Source organism: Oncorhynchus keta, chromosome 18, assembly GCF_023373465.1.
Source record: "Oncorhynchus keta strain PuntledgeMale-10-30-2019 chromosome 18, Oket_V2, whole genome shotgun sequence".
NCBI lineage: Eukaryota > Metazoa > Chordata > Actinopteri > Salmoniformes > Salmonidae > Oncorhynchus > Oncorhynchus keta.
The window spans coordinates 40113249-40136466 of record NC_068438.1 but is presented as its reverse complement, the minus strand read 5'-3'; the positions used below and the strand labels follow the sequence as shown (position 1 = coordinate 40136466).

The following is a 23218-nucleotide window of genomic DNA, read 5'->3' as shown; positions in this document are numbered from 1 at the left end:
CGCTTTGAGGACAATACAGTGCCACTGACACGGCCTGCAACGAAAACATGCGGACTCTCCTTCACTGCAGCCGAGGTGAGTAAGACATTTAAACGTGTTAACCCTCGCAAGGCTGCAGGCCCAGACGGCATCCCCAGCCGCGCCCTCAGAGCATGCTCAGACCAGCTGGCCGGTGTGTTTACGGACATATTCAATCAATTCCTATACCAGTCTGCTGTTCCCACATGCTTCAAGAGGGCCACCATTGTTCCTGTTCCCAAGAAAGCTAAGGTAACTGAGCTAAACGACTACCGCCCCGTAGCACTCACTTCCGTCATCATGAAGTACTTTGAGAGACTAGTCAAGGACCATATCACCTCCACCCTACCCGACACCCTAGACCCACTCCAATTTGCTTACCACCCAAATAGGTCCACAGACGATGCAATCTCAACCACACTGCCCTAACCCATCTGGACAAGAGGAATACCTATGTGAGAATGCTGTTCATCGACGACAGCTCGGCATTCAACACCATAGTACCCTCCAAAATCGACCCTGGGTCTCGACCCCGCGCTGTGCAACTGGGTACTGGACTTCCTGACGGGCCGCCCCCAGGTGGTGAGGGTAGGCAACAACATCTCCACCCCGCTGATCCTCAACACTGGGGCCCCACAAGGGTGCGTTCTGAGCCCTCTCCTGTACTCCCTGTTCACCCACGACTGCGTGGCCACGCACGCCTCCAACTCAATCATCAAGTTTGCGGACGACACAACAGTGGTAGGCTTGATTACCAACAACGACGAGACGGCCTACAGGGAGGAGGTGAGGGCCCTCGGAGTGTGGTGTCAGGAAAATAACCTCACACTCAACGTCAACAAAACTAAGGAGATGATTGTGGACTCAGGAAACAGCAGAGGGAACACCCCCTATCCACATCGATGGAACAGTAGTGGAGAGGGTAGTAAGTTTTAAGTTCCTCGGCATACACATCACAGACAAACTGAATTGGTCCACTCACACAGACAGCATCGTGAAGAAGGCGCAGCAGCGCCTCTTCAACCTCAGGAGGCTGAAGAAATTCGGCTTGTCACCAAAAGCACTCAAACTTCTACAGATGCACAATCGAGAGCATCCTGGCGGGCTGTATCACCGCCTGGTACGGCAACTGCTCCGCCCACAACCGTAAGGCTCTCCAGAGGGTAGTGAGGTCTGCACAACGCATCACCGGGGGCAAACTACCTGCCCTCCAGGACACCTACACCACCAGATGTTACAGGAAGGCCATAAAGATCATCAAGGACAACAACCACCCGAGCCACTGCCTGTTCACCCCGCTATCATCCAGAAGGCGAGGTCAGTACAGGTGCATCAAAGCTGGGACCGAGAGACTGAAAAACAGCTTCTATCTCAAGGCCATCAGACTGTTAAACAGCCACCACTAACATTGAGTGGCTGCTGCCAACACACTGACACTGACTCAACTCCAGCCACTTTAATAATGGGAATTGATGGGAAATGTAAAATATATCACTAGCCACTTTAAACCATGCTACCTAATATAATGTTACATACCCTACATTATTCATCTCATATGCATTTCTATATACTGTACTCTATATCATCTACTGCATCCTTACGTAATACATGTATCACTAGCCACTTTAACTATGCCACTTTGTTTACATACTCATCTCATATGTATATACTGTACTCGATACCATCTACTGTATCTTGCCTATGCTGCTCTGTACCATCACTCATTCATATATCTTTATGTACATATTCTTTATCCCCTTACACTGTGTATAAGACAGTAGTTTTGGAATTGCTAGTTACAGTGCCTTGCGAAAGTATTCGGCTCCCTTGAACTTTGCGACCTTTTGCCACATTTCAGGCTTCAAACATAAAGATATAAAACTGTATTTTTTTGTAAGAATCAACAACAAGTAGGACACAATCATGAAGTGGAACGACATTTATTGGATATTTAAAACTTTTTTAACAAATCAAAAACTGAAAAATTGGGCGTGCAATTGGATATGGAATGTTGACTTGGGAAAACTCACTAATAAACGTGTGGATTGCATATGGGTTGTTGACTTGGGAACACTCACTAATAAACGTGTGGGATGCATATGGGTTGTTGACTTGGGAACACTCACTAATAAACGTGTGGGATGCATATGGGTTGTTGACTTGGGAACACTCACTAATAAACGTGTGGGATGCATATGGGTTGTTGACTTGGGAACACTCACTAATAAACGTGTGGGATGCATATGGGTTGTTGACTTGGGAACACTCACTAATAAACGTGTGGAATGCATATGGAATGTTGACTTGGGAACACTCACTAATAAACGTGTGGATTGCATATGGGTTGTTGACTTGGGAACACTCACTAATAAACGTGTGGATTGCATATGGGTTGTTGACTTGGGAACACTCACTAATAAACGGTGGAATGCATATGGGTTGTTGACTTGGGAACACTCACTAATAAACGTGTGGATTGCATATGGGTTGTTGACTTGGGAACACTCACTAATAAACGTGTGGAATGCATATGGGTTGTTGACTTGGGAACACTCACTAATAAACGTGTGGAATGCATATGGGTTGTTGACTTGGGAACACTCACTAATAAACGTGTGGAATGCATATGGGTTGTTGACTTGGGAACACTCACTAATAAACGTGTGGAATGCATATGGGTTGTTGACTTGGGAACACTCACTAATAAACGTGTGGAATGCATATGGGTTGACTTGAACACTCACTGGGAACACTCACTAATAAACGTGTGGAATGCATATGGGTTGTTGACTTGGGAACACTCACTAATAAACGTGTGGAATGCATATGGGTTGTTGACTTGGGAACACTCACTAATAAACGTGTGGAATGCATATGGGTTGTTGACTTGGGAACACTCACTAATAAACGTGTGGAATGCATATGGGTTGTTGACTTGGGAACACTCACTAATAAACGTGTGGAATGCATATGGGTTGTTGACTTGGGAACACTCACTAATAAACGTGCATATGGGTTGTTGAATGCATATGGGTTGTTGACTTGGGAACACTCACTAATAAACGTGTGGAATGCATATGGGTTGTTGACTTGGGAACACTCACTAATAAACGTGTGGAATGCATATGGGTTGTTGACTTGGGAACACTCACTAATAAACGTGTGGAATGCATATGGGTTGTTGACTTGGGAACACTCACTAATAAACGTGTGGAATGCATATGGGTTGTTGACTTGGGAACACTCACTAATAAACGTGTGGAATGCATATGGGTTGTTGACTTGGGAACACTCACTAATAAACGTGTGGAATGCATATGGGTTGTTGACTTGGGAACACTCACTAATAAACGTGTGGAATGCATATGGGTTGTTGACTTGGGAACACTCACTAATAAACGTGTGGAATGCATACTTGGGTTGGGTTGACTTGGGAACACTCACTAATAAACGTGTGGAATGCATATGGGTTGGAACACTCACTGACTATGGGAAACACTCACTAATAAACATATGGGTTGTTGGGGAACACTCACTAATAAACATATGGGTTGTTGACTTGGGAACACTCACTAATAAACGTGTGGAATGCATATGGGTTGTTGACTTGGGAACACTCACTAATAAACGTGTGGAATGCATATGGGTTGTTGACTTGGGAACACTCACTAATAAACGTGTGGAATGCATATGGGTTGTTGACTGGGAACACTCACTAATAAACGTGTGGATTGCATATGGGTTGTTGACTTGGGAACACTCACTAATAAACGTGTGGAATGCATATGGGTTGTTGACTTGGGAACACTCACTAATAAACGTGTGGAATGCATATGGGTTGTTGACTTGGGAACACTCACTAATAAACGTGTGGAATGCATATGGGTTGTTGACTTGGGAACACTCACTAATAAACGTGTGGAATGCATATGGGTTGTTGACTTGGGAACACTCACTAATAAACGTGTGGAATGCATATGGGTTGTTGACTTGGGAACACTCACTAATAAACGTGTGGAATGCATATGGGTTGTTGACTTGGGAACACTCACTAATAAACGTGTGGAATGCATATGGGTTGTTGACTTGGGAACACTCACTAATAAACGTGTGGAATGCATATGGGTTGTTGACTTGGGAACACTCACTAATAAACGTGTGGAATGCATATGGGTTGTTGACTTGGGAACACTCACTAATAAACGTGTGGAATGCATATGGGTTGTTGACTTGGGAACACTCACTAATAAACGTGTGGAATGCATATGGGTTGTTGACTTGGGAACACTCACTAATAAACGTGTGGAATGCATATGGAATGTTGACTTGGGAACACTCACTAATAAACGTGTGGAATGCACTCATGGGTTGTTGACTTGGGAACACTCACTAATAAACGTGTGGAATGCATATGGGTTGTTGACTTGGGAACACTCACTAATAAACGTGTGGAATGCATATGGGTTGTTGACTTGGGAACACTCACTAATAAACACATAATAAACTCACTAATAAACGTGTGGAATGCATATGGGTTGTTGACTTGGGAACACTCACTAATAAACGTGTGGAATGCATATGGGTTGTTGACTTGGGAACACTCACTAATAAACGTAAACTTGTGGAATGCATATGGGTTGTTGACTTGGGAACACTCACTAATAAACGTGTGGAATGCATATGGGTTGTTGACTTGGGAACACTCACTAATAAACGTGTGGAATGCATATGGGTTGTTGACTTGGGAACACTCACTAATAAACGTGTGGAATGCATATGGGTTGTTGACTTGGGAACACTCACTAATAAACGTGTGGAATGCATATGGAATGTTGACTTGGGAACACTCACTAATAAACGTGTGGAATGCATATGGGTTGTTGACTTGGGAACACTCACTAATAAACGTGTGGAATGCATATGGGTTGTTGACTTGGGAACACTCACTAATAAACGTGTGGAATGCATATGGGTTGTTGACTTGGGAACACTCACTAATAAACGTGTGGAATGCATATGGGTTGTTGACTTGGGAACACTCACTAATAAACGTGTGGATTGCATATGGGTTGTTGACTTGGGAACACTCACTAATAAACGTGTGGAATGCATATGGGTTGTTGACTTGGGAACACTCACTAATAAACGTGTGGAATGCATATGGGTTGTTGACTTGGGAACACTTGGGAACACTCACTAATAAACCTGTGGAATGCATATGGGTTGTTGACTTGGGAACACTCACTAATAAACGTGTGGAATGCATATGGGTTGTTGACTTGGGAACACTCACTAATAAACGTGTGGAATGCATATGGGTTGTTGACTTGGGAACACTCACTAATAAACGTGTGGAATGCACTAATAAACGTGTGGAATGGGTTGTTGACTTGGGAACACTCACTAATAAACGTGTGGAATGCATATGGGTTGTTGACTTGGGAACACTCACTAATAAACGTGTGGAATGCATATGGGTTGTTGACTTGGGAACACTCACTAATAAACGTGTGGAATGCATATGGGTTGTTGACTTGGGAACACTCACTAATAAACGTGTGGAATGCATATGGGTTGTTGACTTGGGAACACTCACTAATAAACGTGTGGAATGCATATGGAATGTTGACTTGGGAACACTCACTAATAAACGTGTGGAATGCATATGGGTTGTTGACTTGGGAACACTCACTAATAAACGTGTGGAATGCATATGGAATGTTGACTTGGGAACACTCACTAATAAACGTGTGGAATGCATATGGGTTGTTGACTTGGGAACACTCACTAATAAACGTGTGGAATGCATATGGGTTGTTGACTTGGGAACACTCACTAATAAACGTGTGGAATGCATATGGGTTGTTGACTTGGGAACACTCACTAATAAACGTGTGGAATGCATATGGGTTGTTGACTTGGGAACACTCACTAATAAACGTGTGGAATGCATATGGGTTGTTGACTTGGGAACACTCACTAATAAACGTGTGGAATGCATATGGGTTGTTGACTTGGGAACACTCACTAATAAACGTGTGGAATGCATTGGGAACACTCACTGGGCATATGGGTTGTTGACTTGGGAACACTCACTAATAAACGTGTGGAATGCATATGGGTTGTTGACTTGGGAACACTCACTAATAAACGTGTGGAATGCATATGGGTTGTTGACTTGGGAACACTCACTAATAAACGTGTGGAATGCATATGGGTTGTTGACTTGGGAACACTCACTAATAAACGTGTGGAATGCATATGGGTTGTTGACTTGGGAACACTCACTAATAAACGTGTGGAATGCATATGGGTTGTTGACTTGGGAACACTCACTAATAAACGTGTGGAATGCATATGGGTTGTTGACTTGGGAACACTCACTAATAAACGTGTGGAATGCATATGGGTTGTTGACTTGGGAACACTCACTAATAAACGTGTGGAATGCATATGGGTTGTTGACTTGGGAACACTCACTAATAAACGTGTGGACTTGCACTCACTAATATGGGGGTTGTTGACTTGGGAACACTCACTAATAAACGTGTGGAATGCATATGGGTTGTTGACTTGGGAACACTCACTAATAAACGTGTGGAATGCATATGGGTTGTTGACTTGGGAACACTCACTAATAAACGTGTGGAATGCATATGGGTTGTTGACTTGGGAACACTCACTAATAAACGTGTGGAATGCATATGGGTTGTTGACTTGGGAACACTCACTAATAAACGTGTGGAATGCATATGGGTTGTTGACTTGGGAACACTCACTAATAAACGTGTGGAATGCATATGGGTTGTTGACTTGGGAACACTCACTAATAAACGTGTGGAATGCATATGGAATGTTGACTTGGGAACACTCACTAATAAACGTGTGGATTGCATATGGGTTGTTGACTTGGGAACACTCACTAATAAACGTGTGGATTGCATATGGGTTGTTGACTTGGGAACACTCACTAATAAACGTGTGGGATGCATATGGGTTGTTGACTTGGGAACACTCACTAATAAACGTGTGGAATGCATATGGGTTGTTGACTTGGGAACACTCACTAATAAACGTGTGGATTGCATATGGGTTGTTGACTTGGGAACACTCACTAATAAACGTGTGGAATGCATATGGGTTGTTGACTTGGGAACACTCACTAATAAACGTGTGGATTGCATATGGGTTGTTGACTTGGGAACACTCACTAATAAACGTGTGGAATGCATATGGGTTGTTGACTTGGGAACACTCACTAATAAACGTGTGGAATGCATATGGGTTGTTGACTTGGGAACACTCACTAATAAACCTGGAATGGATATGGGTTCATGACTTGGGAACACTCACTGTGTGGAATGCATATGGGTTGTTGACGTGGGAACACTCACTAATAAACGTGTGGATTGCATATGGGTTGTTGACTTGGGAACACTCACTAATAAACGTGTGGAATGCATATGGGTTGTTGACTTGGGAACACTCACTAATAAACGTGTGGAATGCATATGGGTTGTTGACTTGGGAACACTCACTAATAAACGTGTGGATTGCATATGGGTTGTTGACTTGGGAACACTCACTAATAAACGTGTGGAATGCATATGGGTTGTTGACACTTGGGAACACTCACTACATAAACGTGTGGAATGCATATGGGTTGTTGACTTGGGAACACTCACTAATAAACGTGTGGAATGCATATGGGTTGTTGACTTGGGAACACTCACTAATAAACGTGTGGAATGCATATGGGTTGTTGACTTGGGAACACTCACTAATAAACGTGTGGAATGCATATGGGTTGTTGACTTGGGAACACTCACTAATAAACGTGTGGAATGCATATGGGTTGTTGACTTGGGAACACTCACTAATAAACGTGTGGAATGCATATGGGTTGTTGACTTGGGAACACTCACTAATAAACGTGTGGAATGCATATGGGTTGTTGACTTGGGAACACTCACTAATAAACGTGTGGAATGCATATGGGTTGTTGACTTGGGAACACTCACTAATAAACGTGTGGAATGCATATGGGTTGTTGACTTGGGAACACTCACTAATAAACGTGTGGAATGCATATGGGTTGTTGACTTGGGAACACTCACTAATAAACGTGTGGAATGCATATGGGTTGTTGACTTGGGAACACTCACTAATAAACGTGTGGAATGCATATGGGTTGTTGACTTGGGAACACTCACTAATAAACGTGTGGATTGCATATGGGTTGTTGACTTGGGAACACTCACTAATAAACGTGTGGAATGCATATGGGTTGTTGACTTGGGAACACTCACTAATAAACGTGTGGAATGCATATGGGTTGTTGACTTGGGAACACTCACTAATAAACGTGTGGAATGCATATGGGTTGTTGACTTGGGAACACTCACTAATAAACGTGTGGAATGCATATGGAATGTTGACACTCACTGGGAACACTCACTAACTAAACGTGTGGAATGCATATGGGTTGTTGACTTGGGAACACTCACTAATAAACGTGTGGATTGCATATGGGTTGTTGACTTGGGAACACTCACTAATAAACGTGTGGATTGCATATGGGTTGTTGACTTGGGAACACTCACTAATAAACGTGTGGAATGCATATGGGTTGTTGACTTGGGAACACTCACTAATAAACGTGTGGATTGCATATGGGTTGTTGACTTGGGAACACTCACTAATAAACGTGTGGAATGCATATGGGTTGTTGACTTGGGAACACTCACTAATAAACGTGTGGAATGCATATGGGTTGTTGACTTGGGAACACTCACTAATAAACGTGTGGATTGCATATGGGTTGTTGACTTGGGAACACTCACTAATAAACGTGTGGAATGCATATGGGTTGTTGACTTGGGAACACTCACTAATAAACGTGTGGAATGCATATGGGTTGTTGACTTGGGAACACTCACTAATAAACGTGTGGATTGCATATGGGTTGTTGACTTGGGAACACTCACTAATAAACGTGTGGAATGCATATGGGTTGTTGACTTGGGAACACTCACTAATAAACGTGTGGAATGCATATGGGTTGTTGACTTGGGAACACTCACTAATAAACGTGTGGAATGCATATGGGTTGTTGACTTGGGAACACTCACTAATAAACGTGTGGAATGCATATGGGTTGTTGACTTGGGAACACTCACTAATAAACGTGTGGAATGCATATGGGTTGTTGACTTGGGAACACTCACTAATAAACGTGTGGAATGCATATGGGTTGTTGACTTGGGAACACTCACTAATAAACGTGTGGAATGCATATGGGTTGTTGACTTGGGAACACTCACTAATAAACGTGTGGAATGCATATGGGTTGTTGACTTGGGAACACTCACTAATAAACGTGTGGAATGCATATGGGTTGTTGACTTGGGAACACTCACTAATAAACGTGTGGAATGCATATGGGTTGTTGACTTGGGAACACTCACTAATAAACGTGTGGAATGCATATGGGTTGTTGACTTGGGAACACTCACTAATAAACGTGTGGAATGCATATGGGTTGTTGACTTGGGAACACTCACTAATAAACGTGTGGAATGCATATGGGTTGTTGACTTGGGAACACTCACTAATAAACGTGTGGAATGCATATGGGTTGTTGACTTGGGAACACTCACTAATAAACGTGTGGAATGCATATGGGTTGTTGACTTGGGAACACTCACTAATAAACGTGTGGATTGCATATGGGTTGTTGACTTGGGAACACTCACTAATAAACGTGTGGAATGCATATGGGTTGTTGACTTGGGAACACTCACTAATAAACGTGTGGAATGCATATGGGTTGTTGACTTGGGAACACTCACTAATAAACGTGTGGATTGCATATGGGTTGTTGACTTGGGAACACTCACTAATAAACGTGTGGAATGCATATGGGTTGTTGACTTGGGAACACTCACTAATAAACGTGTGGAATGCATATGGGTTGTTGACTTGGGAACACTCACTAATAAACGTGTGGATTGCATATGGGTTGTCACTGACTATGGGAACACTCACTAATAAACGTGTGGAATGCATATGGGTTGTTGACTTGGGAACACTCACTAATAAACGTGTGGAATGCATATGGGTTGTTGACTTGGGAACACTCACTAATAAACGTGTGGAATGCATATGGGTTGTTGACTTGGGAACACTCACTAATAAACGTGTGGAACACTGCATATGGGTTGTTGACTTGGGAACACTCACTAATAAACGTGTGGAATGCATATGGGTTGTTGACTTGGGAACACTCACTAATAAACGTGTGGAATGCATATGGGTTGTTGACTTGGGAACACTCACTAATAAACGTGTGGAATGCATATGGGTTGTTGACTTGGGAACACTCACTAATAAACGTGTGGAATGCATATGGGTTGTTGACTTGGGAACACTCACTAATAAACGTGTGGAATGCATATGGGTTGTTGACTTGGGAACACTCACTAATAAACGTGTGGAATGCATATGGGTTGTTGACTTGGGAACACTCACTAATAAACGTGTGGAATGCATATGGGTTGTTGACTTGGGAACACTCACTAATAAACGTGTGGAATGCATATGGGTTGTTGACTTGGGAACACTCACTAATAAACGTGTGGAATGCATATGGAATGTTGACTTGGGAACACTCACTAATAAACGTGTGGAATGCATATGGGTTGTTGACTTGGGAACACTCACTAATAAACGTGTGGAATGCATATGGGTTGTTGACTTGGGAACACTCACTAATAAACGTGTGGAATGCATATGGGTTGTTGACTTGGGAACACTCACTAATAAACGTGTGGAATGCATATGGGTTGTTGACTTGGGAACACTCACTAATAAACGTGTGGAATGCATATGGGTTGTTGACTTGGGAACACTCACTAATAAACGTGTGGAATGCATATGGAATGTTGACTTGGGAACACTCACTAATAAACGTGTGGAATGCATATGGGTTGTTGACTTGGGAACACTCACTAATAAACGTGTGGAATGCATATGGAATGTTGACTTGGGAACACTCACTAATAAACGTGTGGAATGCATATGGGTTGTTGACTTGGGAACACTCACTAATAAACGTGTGGATTGCATATGGGTTGTTGACTTGGGAACACTCACTAATAAACGTGTGGAATGCATATGGGTTGTTGACTTGGGAACACTCACTAATAAACGTGTGGATTGCATATGGGTTGTTGACTTGGGAACACTCACTAATAAACGGGTTGTGGAACACTGCATATGGGTTGTTGACTTGGGAACACTCACTAATAAACGTGTGGATTGCATATGGGTTGTTGACTTGGGAACACTCACTAATAAACGTGTGGAATGCATATGGGTTGTTGACTTGGGAACACTCACTAATAAACGTGTGGAATGCATATGGGTTGTTGACTTGGGAACACTCACTAATAAACGTGTGGAATGCATATGGAATGTTGACTTGGGAACACTCACTAATAAACGTAATAAACGTGTGGAATGCATATGGAATGTTGACTTGGGAACACTCACTAATAAACGTGTGGATTGCATATGGGTTGTTGACTTGGGAACACTCACTAATAAACCTGTGGAATGCATATGGGTTGTTGACTTGGGAACACTCACTAATAAACGTGTGGAATGCATATGGGTTGTTGACTTGGGAACACTCACTAATAAACGTGTGGAATGCATATGGGTTGTTGACTTGGGAACACTCACTAATAAACGTGTGGAATGCATATGGGTTGTTGACTTGGGAACACTCACTAATAAACCTGTGGAATGCATATGGGTTGTTGACTTGGGAACACTCACTAATAAACGTGTGGAATGCATATGGGTTGTTGACTTGGGAACACTCACTAATAAACGTGTGGAATGCATATGGGTTGTTGACTTGGGAACACTCACTAATAAACGTGTGGAATGCATATGGGTTGTTGACTTGGGAACACTCACTAATAAACCTGTGGAATGCATATGGGTTGTTGACTTGGGAACACTCACTAATAAACGTGTGGAATGCATATGGGTTGTTGACTTGGGAACACTCACTAATAAACGTGTGGAATGCATATGGAATGTTGACTTGGGAACACTCACTAATAAACGTGTGGAATGCATATGGGTTGTTGACTTGGGAACACTCACTAATAAACGTGTGGAATGCATATGGGTTGTTGACTTGGGAACACTCACTAATAAACGTGTGGAATGCATATGGAATGTTGACTTGGGAACACTCACTAATAAACGTGTGGAATGCATATGGGTTGTTGACTTGGGAACACTCACTAATAAACCTGTGGAATGCATATGGGTTGTTGACTTGGGAACACTCACTAATAAACGTGTGGAATGCATATGGGTTGTTGACTTGGGAACACTCACTAATAAACGTGTGGAATGCATATGGAATGTTGACTTGGGAACACTCACTAATAAACGTGTGGAATGCATATGGGTTGTTGACTTGGGAACACTCACTAATAAACGTGTGGAATGCATATGGGTTGTTGACTTGGGAACACTCACTAATAAACGTGTGGGATGCATATGGGTTGTTGACTTGGGAACACTCACTAATAAACGTGTGGAATGCATATGGGTTGTTGACTTGGGAACACTCACTAATAAACGTGTGGAATGCATATGGGTTGTTGACTTGGGAACACTCACTAATAAACGTGTGGATTGCATATGGGTTGTTGACTTGGGAACACTCACTAATAAACCTGTGGAATGCATATGGGTTGTTGACTTGGGAACACTCACTAATAAACGTGTGGAATGCATATGGGTTGTTGACTTGGGAACACTCACTAATAAACGTGTGGATTGCATATGGGTTGTTGACTTGGGAACACTCACTAATAAACCTGTGGAATGCATATGGGTTGTTGACTTGGGAACACTACTAGTCGTCAAATAAACATTAAATGGTACATGGTTACATCAGTATGTTTTTTCAAGTCCAATGCGCTCCAGGCTGTTGTTACATTTGTAACGTTTGACGGGTGAACATCACGAAAGTCATTTATATCATGAGTAAGGAACTATGACAATATTTCAAAGAAACCCTATTTAATATATAAAAGCTTTTGGTCACAGAAAATAGATGACCTGCAGGATGGATCAGATGGAGGTCCTTACCACTAAATAAATGGATAAATGTACATGTCCAAAAGTCATCCAACATCTCATTCCAAAATCATGGCATTAATATGGAGATGGTCCCCCCCTTTGCTGCTATAACAGCCTCCACTCTTCTGGGAAGGCTTTCCACCAGATGTTGGAATATTGCTGCAGGGACTTGCTTCCATTCAGCCACAAGAGCATGAGTGAGGTCGGGCACTGATGTTGGGCTTTAGGCCTGGCTCAATTCACCCCATATGTGTTCGATGCGGTTGAGGTCAGGGCTCTGTGCAAACTACTCAAATTCTTACACACCGATCGCAACAAACTATTTCTGTATGGACCTCACTTTGTGCATTTTAGATTAACTCTCTTCAAAGTAATGACATCGGACTGCCAGTGGGTGAAGCGTGATTCATCACTCCAGAGAATGTGTTTTCACTGCTCCAGTCCAATGGCGGTGAGCTTTACACCACTCCAGCCGAAGCATGGTATTGTTCAGGCTGCTTGACCATGGAAAGCCATTTCATGAAGTTCCCGACGAACAGTTATTGTGCTGACATTGCATCCAGAGGCAAAACTGAAGGGACTAGAGGACTAGGGGACTAGGGAAAGGGACTAGGGGACTAGGGAAAGGGACTCTAGAGGACTATAAAACTAGAGGAAGGGACTAGGGGACTAGGGAAAGGGACTCTAGAGGACTATAAAACTAGAGGAAGGGACTAGAGGACTAGGGGACTAGGGAAAGGGACTCTAGAGGACTATAAAACTAGAGGAAGGGACTAGAGGACTAGGGGACTAGGGAAAGGGACTCTAGAGGACTATAAAACTAGAGGAAGGGACTAGAGGACTAGGGGACTAGGGAAAGGGACTCTAGAGGACTATAAAACTAGAGGAAGGGACTAGAGGACTAGGGGACTAGGGAAAGGGACTCTAGAGGACTATACAACTAGAGGAAGGGACTAGAGAACTAGGGGACTAGGGAAAGGGACTCTAGAGGACTATAAAACTAGAGGAAGGGACTAGAGGACTATAAAACTAGAGGAAGGGACTCAAGGACTAGAGAACCTGGGGACTAGAGGACTAGAGACTAGATAATTTGAACTCGCTACGCGCTTCAGTGATCCCGTTCTGTGAGCTTGTGCGGCCTGCCACTTCTGAGACGTTGTTGCTGTTGGACATTGAAATTCGCAATAACAGGGCAAAAATATGACAAACTGGCATCCTATGATGGTGCCACATTGAAAGTCACCGAGTTCTTCAGTGAGGCCATTCTACTGCCAATGCTTGTCTATGGAGATTGCATGGCTGTGTGCTCGATTTCATACACTGGTCAGCAACAGGTGAGGCTGAAATAGCCAAATCCACTAATTTGAAGGGGAGAGAACGATTGGGAACCACTGACAGAGGTGACGTCAATATGCATGGTTACCGAGGTAAGGGTCAGTGTGTGGTTACCTTGGTGATGGATTTGACCCACTCCTTGTGGCTGTCTTGGTCGTCAGTTCCAAACAGATAGAGACGCTCTGAGTCAGAGTACAGCTCAAACGTATGGTCATAGCTGAGAGAGAGAGAGAGAGAGAGAGAGAATGAGGGATTGTTAAGCTTAAACGTATGGTCATAGCTGAGAGAGAGAGAGAGAGAGAGAGAGAGAGAGAGAGAGAGAGAGAGAGAGAGAGAGAGAGAGAGAGAGAGAGAGAGAGAGAGAGAGAGAGAGAGAGCGAGAGAGAGAGAGAGAGAGAGAATGAGGGATTGTTAAGCTTAAACGTATGGTCATAACTGAGAGAGAGAGAGAGAGAATGAGGGATTGTTAAGCTCAAACGTATGGTCATAGCTGAGAGAGAGAGAGAGAGAGAGAGAGAATGAGGGATTGTTAAGCTTAAACGTATGGTCATAGCTGAGAGAGAGAGAGAGAGAGAATGAGGGATTGTTAAGCTCAAACGTATGGTCATAGCTGAGAGAGAGAGAGAGAGAGAGAATGAGGGATTGTTAAGCTTAAACGTATGGTCATAGCTGAGAGAGAGAGAGAGAGAGAATGAGGGATTGTTAAGCTTAAACGTATGGTCATAGCTGAGAGAGAGAGAGAATGAGGGATTGTTAAGCTTAAACGTATGGTCATAGCTGAGAGAGAGAGAGAGAGAGAGAGAGAGAGGATTGTTAGAGAGAGAGTCAAGAGAGAGAGAGAGAGAGAGAGAGAGAGAGAGAGAGAGAGAGAGAGAGAGAGAGAGAGAGAGAGAGAGAGAGAGAGAGAGAGAGAGAGAGAGAATGAGGGATTGTTAAGGTCAAACGTATGGTCATAGCTGAGAGAGAGAGAGAGAGAATGAGGGATTGTTAAGCTCAAACGTATGGTCATAGCTGAGAGAGAGAGAGAGAGAGAGAGAGAGAGAGACAGAGAGAATGAGGGATTGTTAAGCTTAAACGTATGGTCATAGCTGAGAGAGAGAGAGAGAGAATGAGGGATTGTTAAGCTCAAACGTATGGTCATAGCTGAGAGAGAGAGAGAGAGAATGAGGGATTGTTAAGCTTAAACGTATGGTCATAGCTGAGAGAGAGAGAGAGAATGAGGGATTGTTAAACTTAAACGTATGGTCATAGCTGAGAGAGAGAGAGAGAGAGAGAATGAGGGATTGTTAAACTCAAACGTATGGTCATAGCTGAGAGAGAGAGAGAGAGAGAGAGAGAGAGAGAGAGAGAATGAGGGATTGTTAAGCTTAAACGTATGGTCATAGCTGAGAGAGAGAGAGAGAGAATGAGGGATTGTTAAGCTTAAACGTATGGTCATAGCTGAGAGAGAGAGAGAGAGAGAGAGAGAGAGAGAGAGAGAGAGAGAGAGAGAGAGAGAGAGAGAGAGAGAGAGAATGAGGGATTGTTAAACTTAAACGTATGGTCATAGCTGAGAGAGAGAGAGCCCTTGAATTGAGAGAGAGAGAGTGAGAGAGTGAGAGAGAGAGAGATTGTTAAACAGACTGGTTCAGAGTGATGGAAGACTAGTGTTAGGTAGGTACCCATGTCTCTCTGGTGTGTTGACAGACAGACAGACTATCTCTGTAGACTTCAGGGCACCGTTGGGCGTTGAGGTCTTGTCACTCTCATAGTAACTAAAGTTCCCATCATTTAACATACACCAGCGACGACTGAACTCTGCAGAGACAAGAGCAACCAGAGGAAATATTATTCACAGAGGACATCCCTCACAGAGGACACACTTCGGACTAGAGAACTAGAGGAGAGACTAGAGGACTAGATAAATAGAGGAAGGGACTAGAGGAGGGACTAGAGGACTAGAGAACTATAGAAGGGACTAGAGGACTAGAGAAAGGGACTAGAGAATTAGGGGAAGGGACTTAGAGGACTAGGGGAAGGGACTAGAAAACTAGAGGAAGGGACTAGAGGACTAGGGGAACGGACTAGAGAACTAGAGGACGGGACTGGAGAACTAGGGGAAGGGACTAGAGGACTAGAGAACTAGAGGAAGGGACTAGAGGACTAGGGGGAAGGACTAGAGAACTAGGGGAAGGGACTAGAGCACCAGAGAACTAGAGGAAGGGACTAGAGGACTAGAGGAAGGGACTAGATAACTAGGGGAAGGGACTAGAGGAGGGGACTAGGGGAAGGGACTAGAGAACTAGGGGAAGGGACTATAGGAGGGGATTATGGGACTAGGGGAAAGGACTAGACTAGAGAACTACGGGACTAGAGGAGAGGACTAGAGAACTACAGGAAGGGACTATAGGAGGGGATTAGGGGACTAGGGGAATAGAGGAAGGGACTAAAGGACTAGAGAACTACGGGAAAGGACTAGAGGACTAGAGAACTAGGGGAAGGGACTAGAGAATTAGGGGAAGGGACTAGAGAACTAGGGGAAGGGACTACAGAACTAGGGGAAGGGACTACAGAACTAGGGGAAGGGACTAGAGGGGACTAGGGGAAGGGATAGAGGACTAGATAACTAAGGGAAGGGACTAGAGAACTAGGGGAAGGGATTAGAGAAAGGGACTATAGGAAGGGACTAGAGAACTAGAGAACTACGGGAAAGAACTAGAGGACTAGAAAACTAGGGGAAGGGACTAGAGAACTAGGGGGAGGGACTAGAGAACTAGGGGAAGGGACTAGAGAACTAGGGGAAGGGACTAGAGAACTAGGGGAAGGGACTAGAGAACTAGGGGAAGGGACTAGAGAACTAGAGAAAGTGACTAGAGGAAGGGACTAGAGGACTAGAGAACTAGTGGAAGGGACTAGAGGATGGGACTAGAGGAAGGGACTAGAGAACTAGGGGAAGGGCCTAGAGGACTAGAGAACTATGGGACTAGAGAACTAGGGAACGGGCCTAGAGGGAAGGGGAAGGGGCTAGAGGGGACTAGGGGAAGGGACTAGAGGACTAGATAACTAAGGGAATGGACTAGAGAACTACGGGACAAGAGGAGAGGACTAGAGAACTACGGGAAGGGACTATAGGAAGGGACTAGAGAACTAGAGAAAGGGACTTGGGGACTAGAGAACTAGTGGAAGGGACTAGAGGATGGGACTAGAGGAAGGGACTAGAGGACTATAGGGGAAGGGCCTAGAGGATTAGAGAACTGTGGGGCTAGAGGAAGGGACTAGAGAACTACGGGACTTGAGAACTAGGGGAAGGGCCAAGAGGACCAGAGAATTACGGGACTAGAGAACAAGGGGAAGGGACTAGAAGACTAGAGGAAGGGACTAGAGGACTAGAGAACTAGGGGAAGGGAGTAGAGAACTAGGGGAAGGGACTAGAGAACTAGGGGAAGGGACTAGAGGAAGGGACTAGAGGACTAGGGGAAGGGGATAGAGGACTAGGGAAAGGGGATAGAGGACTAGGGAAAGGGACTAGAGGACTAGGAGAAGGGACTAGAGAACTAGGGGAAGGGACTAGACGAAGGGACTAGAGGACTATAAAACTAGAGGAAGGGACTAGAGGACTAGAGAACTAGAAGTTGGGACTAGAGAACTAGAGGAAGGGACTAGAGGACTAGAGAAGTAGAGGAAGGGACTAGGGGAAGGGACTAGAGGAGGGGACTAGATAACTAGGGGAAGGGACTAGAGAACTAGGAGAAGGGAGTAGAAAACTAGTGGAAGGGACTAGAAAGGACTAGAAGACTAGAGAACTAGGGGAAGGGACTAGATAACTAGGGGAAGGGACTCGAGAACTAGGGGAATAGACTAGAGAACTAGGGGAAGGGACTAGAGGACTAGGAGAATGGACTATAAAACTAGAGGAAGGGACTAGAGGACTAGAGAACTAGGGGAAGGGACTAGAGGACTAGGGAAAGGGACTAGAGAACTAGGGGAAGTGACTAGAGGACTAGGTGAAGGGACTAGAAGGGACTAGAGGACTATAAAACGAGAGGAAGGGACTAGAGGAAGGGACTAGTAGAGGAAGGGACTAGAGAACTAGAGAACTAGGGGAAGGGACTAGAGAACTAGTGGGAGGGACTAGAGAACTAGGGGAAGGGACTAGAGGACAAGGTGAAAGGGACTAGAAGAAGGGACTCGAGGACTATAAAACTAGGGGAAGGGACTAGAGAACTAGGGGAAGGGACTAGAGAACTAGGGGAAGGGACTAGAGAACTAGGGGAAGGGACTAGAGAACTAGGGGAAGGGACGAGAGAACTACGGGAAGGGACTATAGGAAGGGACTAGAGAACTAGAGAAAGGGACTAGAGGAAGGGACTAGAGGACTAGAGAACTAGTGGAAGGGACTAGAGGATGGGACTAGAGGAAGGGACTAGAGAACTAGGGGAAGGGCCTAGAGGACTAGAGAACTATGGGACTAGAGAACTAGGGGAAGGGCCTAGAGGACTAGGGGAAGAGACTAGAGGACTAGAGAACTAGGGGAAGGGACTAGAGAACTAGTGGAAGGGACTAGAGAACTAGGGGAAGGGACTAGAGAACTAGGGGAAGGGACTAGAAGACTAGATAACTAGGGGAAGGGACTAGAGGGGACTAGGGGAGGGGACTAGGGGAAGGGACTAGAGGACTAGATAACTAAGAGAATGGACTAGAGAACTACGGGACAAGAGGAGAGGACTAGAGAACTACGGGAAGGGACTAGAGGAGGGGACTTGGGACTAGAGAACTAGTGGAAGGGACTAGAGGAAGGGACTAGAGGACTAGGGGAAGGGCCTAGAGGATTAGAGAACTGTGGGACTAGAGGAAGGGACTAGAGAACTACGGGACTTGAGAACTAGGGGAAGGGCCTAGAGGATCAGAGAACTACGGGACTAGAGAACAAGGGGAAGGGACTAGAAGACTAGAGGAAGGAACTAGAGGATTAGAGAACTAGGGGAAGGGAGTAGAGAACTAGGGGAAGGGACTAGAGAACAAGGGGAAGGGACTAGAAGACTAGAGGAAGGAACTAGAGGACTAGAGAACAACGGGAAGGGAGTAGAGAACTCGGGGAAGGGACTAGAGAACTAGGGGAAGGGAGTAGAGAACAATGGGAAGGGAGTAGAGAACTAGGGGAAGGGACTAGAGGACTAGGGGAAGGGACTATAAAACTAGAGGAAGGGACTAGAGGACTAGGGGAAGGGGATAGAGGACTAGGGAAAGGGACTAGAGGACTAGGGAAAGGGACTAGAGGACTAGGAGAAGGGACTAGAGAACTAGGGGAAGGGACTAGAGGAAGGGACTAGAGGACTATAAAACTAGAGGAAGGGACTAGAGGACTAGGGGAAGGGGATAGAGGACTAGGGAAAGGGACTAGAGGACTAGGAGAAGGGACTAGAGAACTAGGGGAAGGGACTAGAGGAAGGGACTAGAGGACTATAAAACTAGAGGAAGGGACTAGAGGACTAGAAAACTAGAGGAAGGGACTAGAGGACTAGAGAACTAGAGGAAGGGACTAGAGGAGGGGACTAGGGGAAGGGACTAGAGGAGGGGACTAGATAACTAGGGGAAGGGACTAGAGGACTAGAGAACTAGGAGAAGGGAGTTGAAAACTAGTGGAAGGGACTAGAAAGGAATAGAAGACTAGAGAACTAGGGGAAGGGACTAGAGAACTAAAGGAAGGGACTAGAGGACTAGAGACCTAGGGGAAGGGACTAGAGAACTAGGGGAATAGACTAGAGAACTAGGGGAAGGGACTAGAGGACTAGAGAACTAGGGGAAGGGACTAGAGGACTAGGGAAAGGGACTAGAGAACTAGGGGAAGGGACTAGAGGACTAGGTGAAGGGACTAGAGGACTATAAAACTAGAGGAAGGGACTAGAGAACTAGTGGGAGGGACTAGAGAACTAGGGGAAGGGACTAGAGAACTAGAGAAAGGGACTAGAGAACTAGGGAAAGGGACTAGAAGAAGGGACTAGAGGACTATACAACTAGAGGAAGGGACTAGAGGAGGGGACTAGGGGAAGGGACTAGAGGAAGGGACTAGAGAACGAGAGCAAGGGACTAGAGGAGGGGACTAGGGGAAGGGACTACGGGACTAGAGGAAAGGACTAGGGGAAGGGACTACGGGACTAGAGGAAATGACGAGGGGAAGGGACTACGGACTGGAGGAAAGGACTAGGGGAAGGGACTACAGGACTAGGGTAAGGGACTGAGGGACAGGAGGAAGGGACTACGGACTGGAGGAAAGGACTAGGGGAAGGGACTACAGACTGGAGGAAAGGACTAGGGGAAGGAACTACGGGACTGGAGGAAGGGACTACGGGACTAGAGGAAGGGACTGCGGGACTAGAGGAAAGGACGAGGGGAAGGGACTACGGACTGGAGGAAAGGGCTAGGGGAAGGGACTACGGACTGGAGGAAAGGACTAGGGGAAGGGACTACGGACTGGAGGAAAGGGCTAGGGGAAGGGACTACGGACTGGAGGAAAGGGCTAGGGGAAGGGACTACGGACTAGAGGAAAGGACGAGGGGAAGGGACTACGGACTGGAGGAAAGGGCTAGGGGAAGGGACTACGGACTGGAGGAAAGGACGAGGGGAAGGGACTACGGACTGGAGGAAAGGACGAGGGGAAGGGACTACGGACTGGAGGAAAGGGCTAGGGGAAGGGACTACGGACTGGAGGAAAGGACTAGGGGAAGGGACTACGGACTGGAGGAAAGGGCTAGGGGAAGGGACTACGGACTGGAGGAAAGGACTAGGGGAAGGGACTACGGGAATAGAGGAAAGGACTGCGGGACTAGAGGAAAGGACATGGGGAAGGGACTACGGGACTAGAGGAAAGGACTAGGGGAAGGGACTACGGGACTAGAGGAAGGGACTGCGGGACAAGAGGAAAGGACTAGGGGAAGGGACTACGGACTGGAGGAAAGGGATAGGGGAAGGGACTACGGACTGGAGGAAAGGACTAGGGGAAGGGACTACGGGACTAGAGGAAGGGACTGCGGGACTAGAGGAAAGGACTAGGGGAAGGGACTACGGGATTAGAGGAAAGGACTAGGGGAAGGGACTACGGACTGGAGGAAAGGACTAGGGGAAGGGACTACGGGACTAGAGGAAAGGACTACAGGAAGGAACTAGGGGACTCGAGGAAGGGACTAAGGGAAGGGACTAGGGGAAGGACAAGAGGACTAAGCAAGAAACTAGGGTGTGTGTAATTGGCTCACCCTCCCTGGCCTTGCGCTCCGTAATAGGCCGGACCATGGAGGCGGTCTTGAAAAGGAAGCCATTGTGAGTGACTGGGTGCTGTGGTGAATAGTGTTGAGGCTCCATGTCCCCAGTCACCTCCGAACGAGGCAGCTCTGCAGACACACGCACAGTAATTATTCAACAGGAATAAACAACATGTAAATATGTAAATGAATATAAATTAATATGAATATATATGAATAAACATGTTATCTGTCAACAGGAGTGTGTGTGTACCTGTGTTGAGGTTGTGAGAGAGGAACTGGGCCTGTAGTTTCTGGTTGTGTGCGAGTGCCAGGGAGAGGGGGGAGGGACAGTCAGTCTGGCCAGTAGAACAGTTCACATCAGCTCCACAGAACACCAGACACAACGTTTCCAGCACATCACTGCACTGCACGTTTATACACAGGGCCTGGAAAAGGAGAGCGAGAGAGAGTGAGGGAAGAGAGGGTAGGAGGGATGATTGTTTCAAATTCAGAAAATGATCACTTTGTCAGTATTATCTAGGAGGAACTAACTTGGCTGCCATGGAATGATGTTATGGTGAGTAGGAGCTTTTTGGTTGAAACATCAGTGACCAGATTGTCGTTGTAGCTGTGCCACAGCAGTGTTAGTAAACTTGTTTCTGAATTCATGGTTCAGGGTCTCAGGCAGTGCCTCAATGACTCAAATAATGATACATTTCTGTTATGACTAAAAAAGTAATATGTGAAGTCAGCCAATATGTATTGTATTTTGTTGAAAATCTGTAGGCCTATGTCGGTCACTTAAATTCTGGAATCTTCTTAGAACATTGTGACACATAACCTAGGACATTACACAAGCCTACATTCCAAACCTTACTCCTACCTACAGTCCACCTGTTGTTGTTGTAGGGCAAAGCAGTGGTGCAGCTTGACTCAGACCTGTGGTTCAGAACAATCCACTATTCAAGTGTTTCTCAACTGAGACCAATTACACATCTCTGAGGACTTTTAGGTTGGGGACAGGGTAAGGGGACAGGGTAAGGGGACAGGGTAAGGGGACAGGGTAAGGGGACAGGGTAAGGGGACAGGGTAAGGGGACAGGGTAAGGGGACAGGGAGGTAAAATCCTCCAGGGTGTAGGGACAGGGAGGTAAAATCCTCCAGGGTGTAGGGACAGGGAGGTAAAATCCTCCAGGGTGTAGGGACAGGGACAGGGTGACAGAGGGGTAAAATCCTCCAGGGTGTAGGGACAGGGACAGGGTGACAGAGAGGTAAAATCCTCCAGGGTGTAGGGACAGGGGACAGGGACAGGGTGACAGAGAGGTAAAATCCTCCAGGGTGTAGGGACAGGGACAGGGTGACAGAGGGGTAAAATCCTCCAGGGTGTAGGGACAGGGACAGGGACAGGGTGACAGAGGGGTAAAATCCTCCAGGGTGTAGGGACAGGGACAGGGTGACAGAGGGGTAAAATCCTCCAGG

General features: G+C 45.5%; 1 protein-coding gene across 1 annotated transcript in view; it reads right to left on the bottom strand.

The window, feature by feature from the left end:
• Window positions 1-23218, bottom strand: part of LOC118381510 (arf-GAP with Rho-GAP domain, ANK repeat and PH domain-containing protein 1) — a 149621-nt gene that overhangs the window by 40906 nt on the left and 85497 nt on the right. The window contains exons 14-17 of the mRNA XM_052468895.1: window positions 22012-22186; window positions 21753-21887; window positions 16185-16320; window positions 14638-14740 (exon numbers count right to left, since the gene is read on the bottom strand). Of these exons, the coding sequence (XP_052324855.1) occupies window positions 14638-14740; window positions 16185-16320; window positions 21753-21887; window positions 22012-22186 (549 nt within the window). The remainder of the gene's footprint in view (window positions 1-14637; window positions 14741-16184; window positions 16321-21752; window positions 21888-22011; window positions 22187-23218) is intronic.